The sequence below is a fragment of the Citrus clementina genome, unplaced genomic scaffold (assembly GCF_000493195.1).
Source record: "Citrus clementina cultivar Clemenules unplaced genomic scaffold, Citrus_clementina_v1.0 scaffold_8, whole genome shotgun sequence".
In the NCBI taxonomy this organism is placed as follows: domain Eukaryota; kingdom Viridiplantae; phylum Streptophyta; class Magnoliopsida; order Sapindales; family Rutaceae; genus Citrus; species Citrus x clementina.
Window position 1 is genome coordinate 6720421 of NW_006262022.1, and position 18660 is coordinate 6739080.

At 38.4% G+C, this 18660-nt stretch overlaps 3 protein-coding genes across 3 annotated transcripts; all 3 read left to right on the forward strand.

The window, feature by feature from the left end:
• The first annotated feature begins 301 nt into the window (after window positions 1-301).
• On the forward strand, window positions 302-7907 carry LOC18034868 (kinesin-like protein KIN-7F). The gene is made up of 15 exons (XM_024178872.1): window positions 302-425; window positions 587-760; window positions 1425-1722; window positions 2246-2335; window positions 2437-2537; window positions 2632-2745; window positions 2821-2902; window positions 2982-3049; window positions 3164-3229; window positions 3329-3453; window positions 4357-4693; window positions 5373-5477; window positions 5556-6491; window positions 6576-6895; window positions 7399-7907. Exons 3-15 carry the CDS (start codon window positions 1503-1505, stop codon window positions 7721-7723), a joined length of 2889 nt encoding a protein of 962 aa, XP_024034640.1. The 5' UTR covers window positions 302-425; window positions 587-760; window positions 1425-1502; the 3' UTR covers window positions 7724-7907.
• An 898-nt stretch (window positions 7908-8805) lies between these two features.
• Window positions 8806-10536, forward strand: LOC112096296. Its single transcript, XM_024179726.1, has one exon. It carries the CDS (start codon window positions 8806-8808, stop codon window positions 10534-10536), a length of 1731 nt encoding a protein of 576 aa, XP_024035494.1.
• A 4334-nt stretch (window positions 10537-14870) lies between these two features.
• LOC18035185 (NADH dehydrogenase [ubiquinone] 1 beta subcomplex subunit 9) lies at window positions 14871-18450 on the forward strand. The gene is made up of 6 exons (XM_006423424.2): window positions 14871-15133; window positions 15241-15282; window positions 16197-16278; window positions 17401-17456; window positions 17732-17806; window positions 18139-18450. Exons 1-5 carry the CDS (start codon window positions 14999-15001, stop codon window positions 17771-17773), a joined length of 357 nt encoding a protein of 118 aa, XP_006423487.1. The 5' UTR covers window positions 14871-14998; the 3' UTR covers window positions 17774-17806; window positions 18139-18450.
• Window positions 18451-18660: the final 210 nt, after the last annotated feature.

Here is an 18660-nt window from a genome sequence, read left to right on the forward strand (position 1 = left end):
AAAAATTTAAAATTCTTATTTAGTAAAAAAAAAAATCACTCTCTTCTCTTCTCTTTCTTTCTCTCAGTTTATTTAGATCGTGGGAGTGTTTTAAAAAGTCGCCGATTTTTTCTGTTTCTATCGAAAGTCTCCGTGCAGTTTCGGTTGGTTTCTAATCCTGTACTTTTTTTTCACCATTTTGACCTTCATATTAACTCACATTCTCCATTTTATCCTTCCTTTCAACTTTATTCCAGTATTCCACGCGTATAAAAGTAATATTGGAAACTTGCTTCTTGTATATTTGCTCTTTCAAGTCACGTTTTTCATTAACTCCATGAATTAGTATTCTCAGTTAACTGATTTTATTATTATTTTTTTCAATATTTAGACTTTGGATATGAATTGATTTCCAGTCTTTGAAGGAAAGATTAATCAGATTTTATGTAAGAGATTTAGTTGTAATATCGTTACCGTTAAAATTGTTTTCATTTTTTTTTAAAACAGTAACGTTGAAGTCCATTAAAATCAGGATCTCACAAAGCATTTAATGTTTCTGCTTCTGTGTAATTTTCATTTTTACTTTGTTTTTGTGTTTGGTGCACAGCTTTCGACGATGAATCAGTGAGTTAACTGATTCAGATCAGAGGCACCTAGACGATACGACGGCGTTTCGATATGTATGGTCAGTATTATTACTGTTTCATACTTTATCCGAACTGCATTGCTAAAATAGTCTCTGTTCATTAACGGTTTCTTGACGAGGACACAGCGTTTGAAGGTAAATAAATAATCTACGCGAGTTTATTTTATGGATTTTTGTTTTTGTTTTTGTTTTTTTGCTTGGCTTTCAAGCATGGTTGTTGGTCGCCACTGTGATAACTGATAAGTTTTCTTTTCTGACAATGTAACTGATAGCTTCTGAAGAAAAGAAAAATTTTTAATTTTTCAATTTTTTTGGATTGAGAAAGCTTAGGACTAAAGATTAACCAAGGACAATTAATTTTTAACTACCTCATTGAGCCTTAATTTTGTTTCTATCGTTGGTTTTAGGTGGTTGGTTGATACTAATAACTTGCTTTTGGCCCCAGCTGTTAACTTTGTTAGCATTCCAATTTTTTTTTTTTATTAGAATTTATTAAAGTGACCCATTTTGGGGGGTTGGTTGGTTAAAACTGATGATTGGTTTGTTGTTGATGATGTAACCTGTTATTAGTCTTTTGTTAGTATGGTTCATTATATTAGGGTTGCTTCTTGCTTGGGTAACAGTATTATGTCCATGATTAGCGTTGCAATTATCTTGGTGGTGAAAGGTTGACGATGATATATATTTTGCAACTGCAGCAGCCTTGCTGTTAACCATATTTTAATTTTCTTGTATTTTGGGAAAGCAGGATTGACTGTGAGTGTTTGACTAATTGAGTTTGATTATTTTGTATTTGAAGAGTTGTAAGTTATGGGCTTCTCTTGATTGAAGTGGAGGGAGGTTTGGGTTGAGAAGAACAAAGGTGGAGTGTGAAAACATGGGGGCTGTCGGAGCAGAAGAGCTAATGAAGATGGAGAAGATGCAACCGCCTAGTGCTCGTGAGGAGAAGATTCTTGTTTTGGTGAGGTTGAGGCCTTTGAGTGAGAAGGAGATTACAGCAGATGAAGCAACTGATTGGGAATGCATCAATGACACCACTATCTTATACCGAAACACCCTTCGGGAAGGATCCACATTTCCATCTGCCTATACATTTGGTACACAATATGTTCCTAGGTCATTTGGTTTAAATTTCAAATTATATTGTCACTGTAGTAAGTTAGAATGAGGATTATCTGTTTGAGTCTAAATGTATAATGCAATTTAGTGTATTTGTGTATATCCATAACAACTCTTTCTACTTCTGAAGCTTTGCTAGTGTTGGATCTAATATTTAGGCACATTGAATTTCATTGCATCTATCAACTTAAGTGATGGATGCATTGTTAATACGGTAAGCCTGGATGGCTTGTTTACTTAATTATACTCTATAGTTACATGCTTCAAAACTTGGGGCTTCTATGGTTTGATCTTTATGCGTTGTGTATGACTGGAGCTTGCATTTCCATAGTTTAAAATTTAGTAAAGATGTGCATGAAACATCAACATAAGTGCATCAATCACGTCTTTGGACCGGGAAGCAGTTACTATAGAAATATGGATTTAGTAGTTTCATACAAGTTATTTGAGATCTATTTAATTGTTTTCTTTGTCTTCTCTTTGCTATATTTTTTGAGATAGACAGAGTATTTCGGGGTGATTGCTCTACGAGGCAAGTGTATGAAGATGGAGCTAAAGAAATTGCACTTTCAGTTGTTAGTGGTATTAACTGTAAGTATGATATTGTTATATGGCTTTTTTTTTTTCCTCCCACTGTCCTCCTCAATCTCTAATGGCATTTGAAAACATCTTTGCAATTTTCATTTTCATAGCAAGTATTTTTGCATATGGGCAAACAAGCAGTGGAAAGACATACACAATGACTGGAATAACTGAGTGCACAGTAGCAGATATATTTGACTATATACACAGGGTAATGAGTTTTCTAGTTTTTCTTATTTTTGTTTTCAGTGTTACACTTCTCCAGATTAATGTGTTGTTAAGATAAGGAATGTTGATACTTTCAGCATGAAGAAAGAGCATTTGTTCTGAAGTTCTCCGCAATGGAGATCTACAATGAAGCGATTAGAGACCTCCTTAGTACAGATAATACTCCACTTAGGCTGCTAGATGACCCAGAGGTGAATGCCACTTTCCCTAGTGGTTTTATCCAATAAGTATCCCGATTCTCTCTCATGAGTTTTTATTTTCATCAGAAAGGGGTTGTTGTGGAGAAAGTAACGGAAGAAATTCTGAAGGACTGGAATCATTTAAAAGAGCTCCTTTCAATTTGTGAAGGTAAGGCATCTTACAAAGTCCAATTATCAATGGATGAATTTGTATGTTTTGAATAATGTTGTTTATTACATTTCTGCAGCTCAAAGACGGATAGGGGAGACCTTACTGAATGAGAAAAGCTCCAGATCTCATCAAATCATAAGATTGGTTTGCCCCTTCATCTGTTTTCTTTTCTGGTTTGAGCAATTTTCACGTATCATCAGTATGGAGCGCTGTAGGACTTTTCAATTTACACCGTCTTTTCTATACTAATTTGCTTAGATGATTGAAAGTTCTGCTCGAGAGTTCTTAGGCAAAGAAAATTCAACCACTCTTTCAGCCAGTGTGGTAAGGACCAAAAATTCTCTGGAAAGTGTCTTGGGCATTTTGTCATTTTTCAGTGAAAAATTACTAAACTGAGTCGTTCCAAATTGATGTTTTGTGCAGAATTTTGTTGATTTGGCAGGGAGTGAGCGTGCATCCCAGGCATTATCAACTGGGGCAAGATTGAAAGAAGGTTGCCACATAAACCGCAGTTTACTGACTCTGAGCACTGTCATTCGCAAGCTAAGGTTAGTAATTAAATTTTCTTCCTGATAAACATGTAATTTGTTTTGGCTGAAGTTTTTTGGACATAATGTAGGTTACTTTGGCTGTGTAAATTTCACTTTTCTGGACCAAGAGATAAACAATTTTTTACAGTGGAAGCTTGAGATAATTTCTCAAATGCAAAAAACTGAAGGTGACAATTCGGAATTGTGTAGTCCGATTCTAGTTATTGTTCACTTGTTGAACTACTGGACTTTGTGGTTTTATGCAAATTGTTAATATGAAAGAAAAACAGTCATATTGGATTACGGGGATGCAATAAATCGAGCAAAGCTAGACTGAATCTGAGTTATTCAAGCCTGGTTGATTTGAACTTGATAAACAAAGCTGATGCTCCTTGTGAACATTGTAATATAATTTGAGTTCCTTTAAATTGGTTCCTAAAGTTATTGAGCCAATTGAGTGCTAATTTGTTTATGACTAATAAATTTTCTGATTACGTATAAAATATATAGTAGTGGATTATATCAAATAAGAATTCATATCATATAAACTAATGTGGTATGGAGGTACTCAAGCTCTTCATCTGAACTGGATTCGAACTTCTAAAAGTTCGTGTTTGAGCTTGAAACCATAACAAGTTTAATAATGAGCTCAAGCTCAAGTTCAAGCAGAATTCAATGGTTAAACGAATCAAACCACATTTTCAAATGACAAAAATTGACTCATTAGCGGTAGGGATTTTGACCCCACTAGCTTGTTTGGTACTTGTTGATATATATATATAGAGAGAGAGAGAGAGATCCCTATAACTGAAGCAAGAGTTATATCTTTGCTCTGCTCCCTAGAATTCCTTGCTTTGGAGCTTTATGCTATGGGGAGCTGAACTTAACTTGCTTATTGTTGTGGTGCTGTGATTCATGCAGTAAAGGAAGAAATGGACACATCAATTATAGAGATTCTAAGCTGACTCGCATGCTGCAGCCTTGCTTGGGTGGCAATGCTAGAACTGCCATCATTTGCACTTTGAGCCCTGCTCGAAGCCATGTCGAGCAAACCAGAAACACTCTTTTGTTTGCGTGTTGTGCAAAAGAAGTAACTACAAAAGCACAGGTCAATGTAGTCATGTCAGATAAGGCCTTGGTTAAGCATTTGCAAAAAGAGCTGGCTAGATTGGAAAGTGAGTTGAGAAGTCCTGCCCCTGCTTCATCAACTTGTGATTATGTGGCATTATTGAGAAAGAAAGATCTTCAGATCCAAAAGGTAAGGATTTACTTTAGTATTAGTTTCATAGTTTGTTGGTAGTTAAAATGCTCACATGTGTAGGCACAGGGATTCCTAGACGCTGTTGATTTGTCAATGTCCAATTACATATGGTACTGTTTTGTGGATAAGCATGTTAATTTGAAAAATATTTGCAATTTACTTGAAATATATGGTGGTTAAAATATTTTAAGGTTTTGTTTGCCCTAAAACTTGATGCATATATTGCTACCTTTTGTATGGCTTATCATTTTTATGGCACCAATACCACACTTCTTTTGTGTCCATCAGGCATAAACCAGGAGAGAGGGAGAGTAGACATAAGATGATAAAGTTTCACTTTGATGAATCAAATAAATGGCGCAAACTAGAGAACTTTCAACTATTGCCACAACATATTATTATCAGATGTGCTTCAGGCCCCTAGCCGTTTTAGTTCAAACAGTATCTAAATACCTTTGCCCTAGAACTTTCATTAGACCTTTCAGTATGACTTACTGCATGACTGGAAAAGGCCCAAAGTTATGTTTTATGTTCTACTCTCATGGGAATCCCAGATTTAATGATACATGAGATGCAGCTTAATGTGTTTACTCCTAGATGGCAAAAAGATTAGTTTATACAACTAGTTCCATGTTACTATTGGCTAATTCTAATTTCATGGTTCTGTATCATGCAGATGGAGAGAGAGATTAGGGAGTTGACTAAGCAGAGGGATCTTGCTCAATCTCGGGTTGAGGATTTGCTGAGAATGGTTGGATGTGATCAAGATTCAAGACAAGAGGTGTATATTTTTGCCAACTTACTGCAGAGTTTGAGTTTTTGATATATTACTAACTCTTTCTTTCATTTCCTTTTTTAGACTGGTCGCAATCATAATTCTCATAAGCAAGTGAGTGATATATGGGAAGGCGAATATTCAGAATCAGAGGCATCAGGTGTTGCTGATTTGCACCGTATGAAAAATGGTGTTAAGAAGTCGAACACAACTCGTTTCTATGACACAGAGAGTGAGAATAATTCTGAGTATCTCTATCACCCGGAAAATAATGAAGACCCTACTTTGTCTGATTGTACCTCATCGCCTCTGCCAATTGGAAAGAAAGTTGTAAGATCCTATTCAGGCAAGAGTCTGGAGGAGAATGCAGGTGCAACCACAGAAGATTCTGATGAATACTGCAGGGAAGTTCAATGTATCGAGATGGAAGGATCAAGTAGGTTCAAGAACTTTGAATCTCATGCCTTATCAAATGGTGAAAATGAAGGAACGCTGGCTTTGACATACGAGGATGGAGATGTAACAGGTCAAGAAATGATATCAACCCCTGTGAATGGAGATAGGGAGGAGAGACGAATCCAAAATGGTTTTACATATGGTGCGTTGGAGCAGAGACTCAATAATGTGCAAAAGACCATTGAATCTCTTGTCAGTCCTTATCCTGATGCTGGCGAATCCTCTCCAAGGTCATTGGCAGAAGATATGTCAAGTTCTAGAAGCCTATCGCTAGCTAGGAGCCGGAGCTGCAGAGCTAAGCTCATGGCTGGGTCATCTTCTCCAAGTTTGGAAAAGGGAGAACAAATTGAAAGCACTCCACCCAATGGGTTTGAGAAAAACTTCCCTGGAAGACCAGAAGGTTTCCAAAAGAAGTTGTTTAGTTATGGTACCAACACTTCAAGTTTGTCAAGAAATGATTCTTTATCTTCTCTTGAGAGTGCTTCCATCAAAACCTCTGCAGATGAAGATATAACTAGCATTCAAACTTTTGTTGCGGGATTGAATAAAATGGCCAAAAATCAGGTGAGAACAGTTCAGTTTATTTGTCTTTACTAGATTTAGGTTTCCTTTGAAATGGTTTTGATGCATGCCACTTGTGCATTGCAGGCTCAGGAGACAGGACTACAAGCTGATAACTCTGAAAAGAATGTGAAAGATGTAGGATTGGATCCAATGCATGAAGCACTAGAAACTCCTGAAAATTGGCCGGTGGAATTTGAGAGGCAGCGAAGAGAGTTATTTCAACTTTGGCAAACTTGCAATGTTTCGTTGGTCCACAGAACCTACTTTTTCCTGCTCTTCAGAGGTGACCCATCAGATTCCATTTACATGGGAGTGGAGCTTAAAAGACTTTCATTCCTTAAGGAATCTTTTTCTCAAGGAAATATGGCAATGCAAGATGGTCGAGTCCTATCTTTAGCTTCAAGGTTCGTTCTCACTGTACTGTTTGTGCAAGCGCATTTTCGTATGTGGATAATTCAAGTGTCATGGATTTTAGAAATTTTCTTCTGATTCTGAATAGTAAGACCAAACATGAACATGAATCCCAGGAATTTGGGAATTTGATTTGGAAAATGTGTCATTATTCATCTGGAGTGTTATACTATTCGTGCTTCATTTGTTTATGGTTTTAAGCGTTTAATTCATGAGTACTGTAGAAGAAAAATGGTGGATGGGGTTGTGAGGCATGCCCATGATGTCATAATAGAGTGCATGGAAGGATACACCATTCAATTATTTGATCTTTAGCTCTAGAATTTTGAACCTCTGAGGCCAAAACAGTTTTTTATTTCATTTTGTTGCATTGTTGGACATTTCTTTTTATGTTTCTACTGTTGCAGCACAGGCATCTTTAAACATGTATTACATTATCTTCTATGTTCTATATTAGTACTTCATCATCTTATAAGATTTTCTAATCTGGAAACAGTGAGAGGGCTCTTCGTCGTGAGAGAGAAACTCTGAGCAAACTGATGCGCAGAAGGCTTTCAGCAGACGAGAGGAATAAACTCTACCAGAAGTGGGGTATTGGGTTAAACTCAAAGCGCAGGAGGCTTCAGCTGGCCAACCACTTGTGGAGCAACACCAAGGATATGAACCGCATCACAGAGAGTGCGGCCATCATTGCAAAGCTGATAAGATTTGTCGAACAGGGCGACGCCCTCAAGGGAATGTTTGGGCTTAGCTTCACTCCTCTGACAACCCCAAGGCGAAGATCCTTAGGCTGGAAGCACAGCATGGCATCCCTTTTGTAAGCTTGTTTTACACCAACTTTTATGCACACACACGGCTGCAGAGGTGTTGAATTAGATAGGCCAATGTAGCATTCTTTTCATGATTGAAAGGTTGTAACTATAATTGTTGTAGGCTTGGTAATGTGGGTTTCTGGTTTTGATACGATTGTGTTAATTAGCAGTATTTGTTGATTGCTTGACCTAACTAAACCAGCATAAATCTCCTTAAGGTTCTTCAAAATATTGTCCCTTAACATTATCAATAGATTTTTAAAAACATACAACAACGTTGACAATAAATTTTACAAACTTGCAACGGATAGTCTCGTGAACCAATATAGTCATAAAAATATTCCCAATTAAAAAACTATACTATTCAAGTTGACTACAAATTATGTGATTAATCTGATCCATATTTATAAGTAGTTTTTTCTTATCACTTAGAATAATGGGTGGATTATTTTAATTTAAAATTTTGAAACACTTTATCATCCATCGACATTACACAACATGATGACAAATATTCAAAGTTAGAATAAGCATTCTAATCAATTAATAAAGAAATGTTTCAATTTGAAATTTTAAAGTGCGAGAACGTTTGGAAAAACGCATAAATCGTACAGTTTAAGCGCTTTAAGTTTTAAGTTTTTAAAATCTTGCAGTTTTAAAGTTTTCTCAGACGTTTCCCACACTTTATGATCCCAAACCATAAAACTATTATCAATAAATATACTCTTTATATTGTTAAATTACATAATGTCAACGTATCAAATTTGTGTCAAAATTTTAACTTAGAATAACTTATTATTTTTCTTTTTTGTTAGTAATATATACCTATTTATTTTCATTATTAAACTTAATAATATTTATACTAAAATGTTAGTAATACAAATTCTGTATTTTTATTGATATGGTATATGGAACATTATAGCAAACTACCATTTACTAAAAATATTTATAGTAAATCACAAAGCTAGCCAGCATTAGGTAGCATGTGTTGATGGAGCCCTAATGAGCTCGTTACCGCCTTATATGGATTCTAGTTCACTTGGCTTCTTTGCACAACAAAAGCTTTAGCCAAAACGATCAAGAGATAACCGAAGATGTCGGAAAGCTCCGAAAACCTTGGAACCCAAGAAAACCCTAGTTTGTTGAAAACGATTCCACCACCGCTGCTTGAGGATCGTTCTACCAAAAAGGCTCGTTTTCGCAGCCATGGTATGGATGAGGATAACTCACCGCCGCTATCTTTCAAGGATGCCCTCATGCCCCGGACTCAACAGAGAAGTTTTGATGATACTACGATGGATGACGAGTGGGACTTTGAACCTGGAGACGTAATTGTTGGGGATGATGGTGCCATGCCAACTATTAAATTTTCTCAACGAATCCACGAGAAGTTAGTTCAACCTTGGCAAAACTCTGTGGTGGTTAAGTTGTTGGGGAGGAATATCGGCTATAAGGTATTGTGCAATCGGCTGAAGGTCATGTGGCATATGATTCCAGATTTCTCAGTAATCGACCTTGAGAATAATTACTATTTAGTCCATCTTAATTCAGCAGAGGATGCTGTTTATGCGTTAACTGAGGGGCCATGGGTAATCTTTGGACATTATCTAACAGTCCAACCTTGGAATCCCAGCTTGGATAGCACCGTTACAGAGATTGATTTTGCAGTTGTTTTGATTCGTTTGCCTGGAATGGCTTTTCACTTATATGATAAGCGTGTCCTAAGAAAGATTAGACAACTCGTGGGGAATGTCATTAAAATCGATTATCGTACTGAATTGCGAGAAAGGGGCAAATTTGCTAGGATTGCTATTCGTGTCTCTCTTACTCAACCGTTGGTGTCTCGGTTTAACTTGGATGGAAGGATTCAGAAGGTTGAATATGAAGGGCTGCCGATCATATGCTACCAATGTGGTAAGTATGGCCACAGTAGCACAGTTTGCTTGAATAAACAAACTTCGGCTGAGATAAACAAGGTAAACTCTGAGAACAACCCACAAGCTAACGTAACAGTCGAGAAGATCGGTGTTCCGACTGTGGATAACAGCAGCCGTGAGAGATTTGGCCCATGGATGGTTGTGGAGCGAAAAGGGAGAGCTAGAACAGTTGTGGATAAAGAGAACATTACGGATTCAGAGAGAAATCAGCGAACGAATTTCAATACTACTTCTCGTTTTGCTGCCTTATCTGACGACCATGATGCACCAACTGCGGAGGAGCTTGATGCTCAGAACCCCCTACAAGTCCCTCCCCAGCAACCAATCACGTCCATTACCGATCACTTCAACAATCGAAAAAACCCTACTCTGAAAACCTCTCGCACCTTAAAACCTTATCACCAGCTATCCAAAGGAAAGCAAGTGGCCAAACCACAGTTTTCAAAACCTAAGCCACTGCACCTTACCGCATCCAGCTCCATGCATGAAACCCTACGTCCCCATGTCACCAAAATTCTATCCCACACTACCAATAATCCCAAACCGAGACATATGCCTAGTGATACCGTTGAATTTACGTTCAACTTGACCACTCTTGATCCCACAAAACATACGGCTGTCACCTTACCTTTCAAAAACCAGGCTACAAGACAGCCACCAAGTGGAACAATTGTTGACGAACCTACACAACAACTCACTCCAAAACAGCTTGCGGAGCCTCCCGATGGCAAAGATGCAGGGGTTATTGACATAAGGGTGAATAATGAGGGTGATTCCCAACCGGTATTTAGACATGAAGGTGAAGACATTATGTCTGATGATGAAGACATGGTTGTACAGGAGACTCTTAGAGTGCATGAAGGAATGATGGTGGGGCTTAGTCCGTAAGCCGATCCTGCTCCCCATTACTCATAATTATTTTATGACAGTTTCAATTTTATTCTGGAATGTTCAAAGGGCGGGGTCCCCAACTTTTAGACGAACCTTTGCTGCTCTAGTTAAGAACTACAATCCGACAATTGTAGCAATTTTCGAGCCAAGAGTCAGTGGGAAGAAAGCAGACGATTTTATAAAAAAAAGTGGTTTTGACCGTTCTCATCGTGTGGAGGCTAATGGTTTCTCTGGAGGTATTTGGGTGTTATGGCGTGATTTTTTTGACGTTGAAGTTACTTTAAATCATAATCAGTTTATACATTTAAAGATCAGTGCTCAGAATGTTACTCACGCTTGGGTCACGGCAGTCTATACGAGCCCCAAGTCAAGTCGTCGTCATGAGCTTTGACACCAGTTGAATTGCATTGCGAGTTCGATGCATGATCCTTGGCTGGTGGGGGGTGATTTTAATTCAATCTTATATGCTGAGGAAAAACGTGGAGGGTCTCAACTGGGCACCGGTATTTGTCCAATCTTTAATAATTGGTTTTATACTAATCAAATGGTTGATTTGCCTTTCAGTGGTCCTCGGTTCACTTGGGTTCGTGGGAGTTTGTCCAAGCGCCTTGATCGTGTTTTGAGTAATAAAGATTGGATTTTCAAGTTCGATAATTATTCAGTCACCAATCTTCCGAGAATTGATTCTGATCACAAGCCGATTTTGGTTCGTTTTGAGCGCAATGGTAGAGGAATGGGGCGGATAAAGCCTTTTCGGTTTCTAGCTGCCTGGATGACAGACAATCGGTTTGGGAAGTTTATGCAGGATAATTGGCAAGGAAATATGCCTTATGCTCAAGCAGCTTCTCGCTTCACAAGCAAGGTAACTACTTGGAATATGGAAGTGTTTGGCAATATATTTAAACGGAAAAAAGAATTGCTGGCTCGACTTGGTGGGGTTCAGAAAGCCTTGGAAAATAGGTCGCTCGGTAGCCTGTATCGCCTGGAGATGAAGCTAAAAAAGAAGCTGGAAGAAGTACTGTCCCAAGAGGAGTTGTTATGGTATCAAAAATCTCGTAGAGAGTGGATAAAATATGGGGATCGGAATACATCTTTTTTTCATCAAAAAACCATTACACGGAGGGCTCGTAATCGTATCACAGCGATTAGGGATGAAGGAGGTAATTGGATTTATGAAGCATAAGCAATTAAAGACCATGCTGTGACTTTTTTTTCTACGCTATATAAATCTGAACAGGATACCTACCAGCCGTACCAGGTGCAAGGGTGTTTTCCTCAAATTGACCAAACCCGAGTGGCGAGTCTTGCTATGCCAATTGATAAGGAAGAAATTCATGCGGCTATCTGTCAGATGAGTCCTCTCAAAGCCCCTGGCATCGATGGCTATCCTGCCGGGTTTTATCAGGCTCAGTGGCATATTGTTGGGGAGTCTTTTAGTTCTGGTATAAAGGAAGTCTTCAATTCACACATATTCCTGGAGAGGTTAGTAAAACTCTCCTAGTCCTAATTCCAAAGACTGAGTGTCCCACATCCTTCCGGATGTATCGCCCTATTAGTTTATGCACAGTATTTTATAAAACAGGAACCAAAATTATTGTGACTAGACTCCAAGCCTTACTCCCGGATCTTGTTGGGCCTTACCAGACAAGTTTTGTCCCCGGCCGGCATATTACGGAGAATATCATCATCGCTCAGGAGGTTGTCCATTCTATGCGACGAAAGCTGGGTAAAAAAGGTTTAATGGCCATTAAGATTGATTTAGAGAAAGCATATGATCGATTGAACTGGAATTTTATTCATGAGACCTTAATGGAGCTAGCTTTGCCTTTCGATCTTGTCCACTTAATAATGGAGTGCATTACTTCTACTAGGATGAACATCTTGTGGAATGGGGAACTAACGAGGGATTTTTCCCCTAGTAGAGGTGTTCGGCAGGGGGACCTGTTGTCTCCTTATATTTTTGTTCTCTGCATTGAGAGATTGAGTCATGGAATTTATCGCTCCATCCAACAGGAACAATGGAAACCAATTCGCTTAGCTCGTATGGGTACTCCTCTAAGTCATTTATTTTTTGCTGATGATTTATTACTCTTTGCAGAGGCTTCTAGTGCACAAGCTTGTATCATTAATTCGGTCTTAGACGAATTTTGTTTGAGTTCTGGCGCAAAGGTGAACAAATCTAAGACTCAAGTCTACTTTTCAAAGAATATCTCCGGAGCTGTAGCTGGTCGATTGGGGCGTGATCTGGGGTTTACAGTCACCAAGGATTTGGGTAACTACCTAGGCATGCCTCTGCTGCACCGCCGGGTTTCGAAGCAAACATACCAGGGAATTCTGGATAAAATGAAGCAAAGACTTTCGAGTTGGGCTGCTTCTCAACTGTCCTTTGCAGGGCGTATTACCCTCACCCAATCCGTCCTCTAAGCAATCCCTATTTATGCTATGCAGACTACTAATTTACCGACTAGCATCAAGACTAAAATTGATCAAGTGTGCCGACGATTCTTGTGGAGTGGGAATGCTGAAATGCAGAAGATGAGTTTAATTAGTTGGCACACTATATGTCAACCGAAGCTGACTGGTGGGCTAGGATTTAAGAGATTGGAGATTATGAATGACGCTTTACTATTAAAGGTTGCTTGGAACTTGATCACGGAACCTGGTAAACTTTGTGCCCAAGTGCTAGCTACAAAGTACAGAGTGTCACTTTCGGATATCCCACAATCTCTTCCCACTCGGCATGGCTCTCATTTGTGGAAGTCTGTGGGTTGAGTTTGGGATCATGCCAAACGGGGGTTACGTTGGAATGTTGGTAATGGCTTGAGAGTGCAATTTTGGTGGGATTGCTGGGCCACGACATCTTCTCCCCTTGCGGCGTTTACTTTGAAACCAATACCTCCCGAACTTTGTGATTTGTATGTGGCTGACTTTGTGACTGCAGATGGCAACTGGAACTGGCCGAAGTTCAGCTACCTTTTATCTCATAATGCAGTGATGCGTATTGCTTCAGTTCACCCCCCTTTGGCGTGGAATGGTCCTGATAAAGCTTACTGGGCAGCTACAACTCATGGCAAATTCACAGTGAAGTCAGCCTATGACCACTTGGCTCAGCCTTCTTTGCAGGAAAGAGATACGATCTGGCGGTTGGCATGGTCATGGAAAGGCCCGCAAAGCATAAAAACCTTCATATGGTTGGTGCTGCATAATCGATTGAAGACGAGGGGAGAATTAGCATCACGACATTTAACCATTGACACACATTGTGAGAGATGCGGATATGAGTTGGAGACCACGATCCATGTGCTCCGTGACTGTCCTTATTCTAGATCGGTATGGCTTCGACTTCTTCAGGACCATAATCATCAGGAGTTTTTCAATATTGATCTTGTAGGGTGGATGTCAAGAAATTTGCAAGCTTCAAACAAGTATCCTTGCAGCAACCTTTGGCGGGTCATGTTTGGAGTAGCTATTTGGCGGATTTGGTTCTGGCGGAATCATTTTATTTTTACTAAGGAATATTGGGAGAGCAATGCTATTGCAATGGATATCAAAGTAAGGGCTGTTGAAATTCAACGAAGTAATTCCTCTTCCTTTGCTACTGGCACTACCCGTATCGAAAGATGGATTCGTTGGATTGCGCCTGTTTGGCCTTGGGTCAAATTAAATTCCGACGGTGCCAAGAAATCTTCGGGGATTGCAGGAGCTGGTGGGCTAATTCGTGATTTCAGAGGTGGGTGGCAGGTAGGCTACAGTGCCAATTTAGGTGTGTGCTCGGTGACTTCAGCTGAGCTCTGGGGTTTATTTCATGGATTATCTATCGCTTGGCAATATGGGTTTCGCAAAGTTTACGTGGAAGTAGATAGCATGTGTGTTATGAAGTTAATCTCCAATTCAAACCCTCCTATCCATGAGCATTTTACGCTCATTCAGGAAATTCAAGCTCTCCTCCGGCATGATTGGTTGACCAAAGTGGAACATATTTACCGTGAAGCCAATGAAGCAGCTGATTTCCTAGCTTCGTATAGTTTTTCTTTTCCGTTAGGATTACATTGTTTTCCATCTATTCCTCCAAATATGCTTAGCATATTGATAAATGATGTTCATGGGGTTGCACAATCCCGTTTAGTGTTGCCTTAGCTCTCTTAAGAGCCCTTTAATCATAAAAAAAAATATATATATTTATTTTATCATGTCAATGCCACTTGGAGCCTTGTGCATACAAACTTTGGGAAAGTATAACATGATTTACAGTACGGACGACTAAAAATATTGCCATGTATGCATAAAAAGAGGAAATTAATTGAAAAAAAAAAGAAAAAGAAAAAGAAAAAGAAAAAAGAGCAAAAACGTGAAGCAGTGCGTTTTAGCTGGGTTGCTTGCGGCTTGACATTATTTCCCAGAAGGGAGAAAACGAATAGCGGAGTTTCTAGAGGGACGACAGCGAAAGTGAAAGAGAGAGATGAGCGGAGCGATATCAACAGCGGCGTACGTAGCAAGGAGAGCGGCACAGAAGGAGAGGGTTCAGATCCTCTATCGCCGTGCTCTCAAAGACACCCTCAACTGGGCCGTCCATCGCCACCTCTTCTACAAAGATGTATGTAGGCCCCACCACCACTTACATTTCCGATCTCCGATTATACTAATTGTAAAAACATCATCAAAATTCTAACCATTTGATTCTCTGAATTTTCCTGCTCCTAGGCCGATGACCTCCGCCTCAGATTCGAAGCCAACAAACACGTGGTACATTCCCATTCGCTCTTCTTAAAAAATTCATTTTTAATTTCGGATTTTTTTTTTAATGTTGAAATATCTTGCTTGCTAGCGTTTTATTTCTGAATTATAACAGTTTAGTGGAATTTCCATGTGGACTAGAATGCATTTTATTAAATTTATGGGTGCGTGTGAAGGAAATTAATTATGGTAAAAACTAATTACGAGAAAAGTAGTAATAGTTAAAGTGTCTGATTGGTATAGCTGATCTAATGGGCATAAGTGCTTATTTAATTTTATTTAAATTTTTGTTGTTTTTTTAGTAGAGTTTTTGAAGATTAAATTATTTTATTTCTACTAGGAAAAGTTCAAATTTAGACTTTGGGAGTAGAGGTTGAATTTTTTTTTTAAATGTTAAAATGTCTAAAATATCTTGTACTTATTTGATAATGCTATCTAATTATTTTTATACCATAACTTTAAAAAACTTGTCTATTAATGTAATTTTGTAGTCTTTAGTAAAAGCGCTTCTTGACAATCAAATAACTAGAATTATTTTGGTAAAAACTTTACTTATAAAAGCTCTACTAGCAAAAGCTCTACTTAAATAAATTTTATTTGAAGAAAACGGAGCCAAAGTATTATGAAGTGCTGTCTTGCTACCATGAGGTTTTGCAAATTATTTATGGGTGGTATCATTAGTTACTATTAAGTGGAATGCAGTCTTCCTCCTGTTTAGTTATCATCTCAGATGTAGTAAATCTGGCTAAAGTCTCTTTGTGTAAGCTTGCTGAAGTTCGGGCATTGAACTTTCCGAACTATGTTGTAAATTGGTTCTTGTGGTTGTGCTTGCATTACTTGTGAGTGACGGCTCAGTTTTTGTGCTAATATTTTTCTTTCTATTAATAGGGTATCTGGTGATGTTTTGTTTGGTTGATATGCAGACGGACCTTGATGCAATTGATAGAATGATAGATGAGGCTGAAGCAACCTATAACAAGTGGCGGCACCCTGATCCTTACATTGGTAAGTGCTTTTGTACAGGCTCAAAGCATAGAATTCTTTTATGAGAATAAAGGCTTTATGTTTGGGAAGTTTTGCCAGATTACCTCTGTGGTAAATCTATGAAATATTTTTGCGTATAAAGGAGTATAGTTTTTGAAAATGAGACTCTTCTTATAAAAAACTGCTTGAGAAATTTATAATCTTACATGGGCTCTTTGTTTCCTTTATTTTCTTTTTGAACTTGTGAAGTTTGTGGGAGTGAGAGCTTAAGTGTAAAAATTATTCCCATATGGAGACAATCTCCTCCCCCCACAACAACAACCCTCCCCCCCCCACCCGGGGCAGGCGACTTGATGGTTTGGTCTATGAGCTTAAAGTTGTTCATTTTCTTCAACTTTTTCTTTTAAGTAAATTTATGTACATCATTCAGCTTTTACCTTCAAAGGGGATTTAAGATTGTTTAGGAATTAGATAGTTCTGTTGTAGGTTGTTGCCCTAGGAAGATGAATGTTGGAAGGTAAGTAAAGCAAAGCGTTTCCTTAATCCTTATCATTAAAGTTAGTGATGGTTTCTGGATATTGTTTGACAGTGCCCTGAGCTTCAAAATCCATCCTTTTGCATACTCTAGTCCATTTTCTGAAATTTTATGATGCCCAAAGGTTTGGATCAAGTACTAAAAGAGTGGGGTGGGTCAAAAGTATACCAATACAAAAAGAGAAAGTCTTGTGTAATGACAGTGTCATTGATTGATGCCACTTGTCTGGATGTCTTGTATTTCAAATTTCTCTGCAGTTCAAATCTGAAACTTTCCTACACTGTTAGGAACTATAGTTTGCTGTCAAGCTGTCCCACCATTGTGCTGTTCACTTTCTCCTGTAATTCATAAACAAATTAGGGTTCCTATGTTGTTTTTTTTTTCCGTCAAAACGAATTAGAGTTCATGTTGGTTTATAAAATTAATTTTTGTAGATGTGATGTTTCATAGATTGTGCTTGTACTTGACCATGTTGGATTTTATTAATGTCTATGGACTTAATTTATTTATGTGATTGTAATAACGTGCAATGCTTTCTGTCGTGGTGCTTCCCCGAGCTCTGGATCTCCTCTGTGGTTTTGAAGCTTAAGTATGTTTTCTTTGTGCAGTTCCTTGGGCTCCTGGTGGTTCCAAGTTTTGCAGAAACCCAACTCCACCTGAAGGGGTAAATTTGTCGTGATTCTCTGCCTTTTGTTCCACATGTTCATTTAGTCATTCTAATGGGCGTGGGTTGTAATATTCTGCTGTCTATCACATTTTATGCTCTTTCACTCATTGCATTCACACAAACTTCTTTCGAAATTGAAATAGATTATGTATGCTTCAGTTCTATTGCAGTTAAACTTCTCTCAAACATAAACTAAGGACAGGGTTAATCCTCTACTTATGCCACAGTTCTGCCAATTGCTTCGTACCTCATTCAGATTTTGTTCTTTGCAGATTGAGATAGCATATGACTTTGGTAAAGAAGATAATGACTAAATTCTGCATCTTTACCTTGACAAAAAATAAAAGGTGAGTACTGATTAGACAAATTGCAGTGATGGGCATTCTTAGTCAAATTAGTCATAGCTTCTTTTGTCCCTCATTGGCTGCCTGTTTGCAACCAAAAGAATGTATGTTTGCAAGGTTTTTGGTCATTTTTGTTGCGGGTTTTTGGTCATTTTTGTTGCGAGTTTTTGACCTAGTAGTAGTACCAATGTGTGCCTTTGAACTGTCATGATCACGACCTGTCGGTACTATGCCTCTTGAGCATATTTGGCTCATATATGATGAGGTGCTCTCAGTGCGCTTGCGTGTTTGCTGTTACCTTACATATTAAATTCCTAACTTTCTTACCATCGCAGGTTGACATGATCCACGACTTTGATGCTGAAGATGATCACGACCATCATCCTTTTCCCGTTATTCAAGTGAATGCAATTGCTGTAGTTTTAGTAACTTCCTAAGATGTTCAGTTGCTCCTTTCCCTGTGTATCTGGTCTTTGAAGATGAACATTTTTTCTTAGAATTACCAATGTTTGGTTTTGTGGCACAAAATCGTGAATCCTTTGAGAGGAAAACTGTATTTTTCCTGAAAATAAGTTGCATCTTTGCATAATTGCATGCTTGTCTTCTGTCTTGCTACAATTAATGAAGGATTATTGATTAGGAACTAATGGGATTGTACTGACATCTCACAGAGACCCGAAAAACCTGTCTCGAGCCACACTGAGTGTGCTTATGCTGAAGCCAGGTTGCAAAAGAAATCTCTTTGGAAAATTACTGAACAAAACAATTAGAAGATGGCTTGCTAAATCACTTGTAAGTTGTAAGAAGCGGATTTTTTTTTTCTCTTTTCATTGCAGTAATAGCTGGTATGGCGGGTG

What these genes read in the sequence shown, in the direction of transcription:
- LOC18034868 (XM_024178872.1), top strand. Translation starts at nt 1,503, where the DNA reads ATGGGGGCTGTCGGAGCAGAAGAGCTAATGAAGATGGAGAAGATGCAA. An exon ending in AGTTGTTAGTGGTATTAACT is followed by an intron (nt 2,336 to 2,436) that starts GTAAGTATGATA and finishes TCATTTTCATAG; the next exon opens with CAAGTATTTTTGCATATGGG. An exon ending in ATCAAGATTCAAGACAAGAG is followed by an intron (nt 5,478 to 5,555) that starts GTGTATATTTTT and finishes TTCCTTTTTTAG; the next exon opens with ACTGGTCGCAATCATAATTC.
- LOC112096296 (XM_024179726.1), top strand. Translation starts at nt 8,806, where the DNA reads ATGTCGGAAAGCTCCGAAAACCTTGGAACCCAAGAAAACCCTAGTTTG.
- LOC18035185 (XM_006423424.2), top strand. Translation starts at nt 14,999, where the DNA reads ATGAGCGGAGCGATATCAACAGCGGCGTACGTAGCAAGGAGAGCGGCA. An exon ending in TCGAAGCCAACAAACACGTG is followed by an intron (nt 15,283 to 16,196) that starts GTACATTCCCAT and finishes GTTGATATGCAG; the next exon opens with ACGGACCTTGATGCAATTGA. An exon ending in ACCCAACTCCACCTGAAGGG is followed by an intron (nt 17,457 to 17,731) that starts GTAAATTTGTCG and finishes TGTTCTTTGCAG; the next exon opens with ATTGAGATAGCATATGACTT.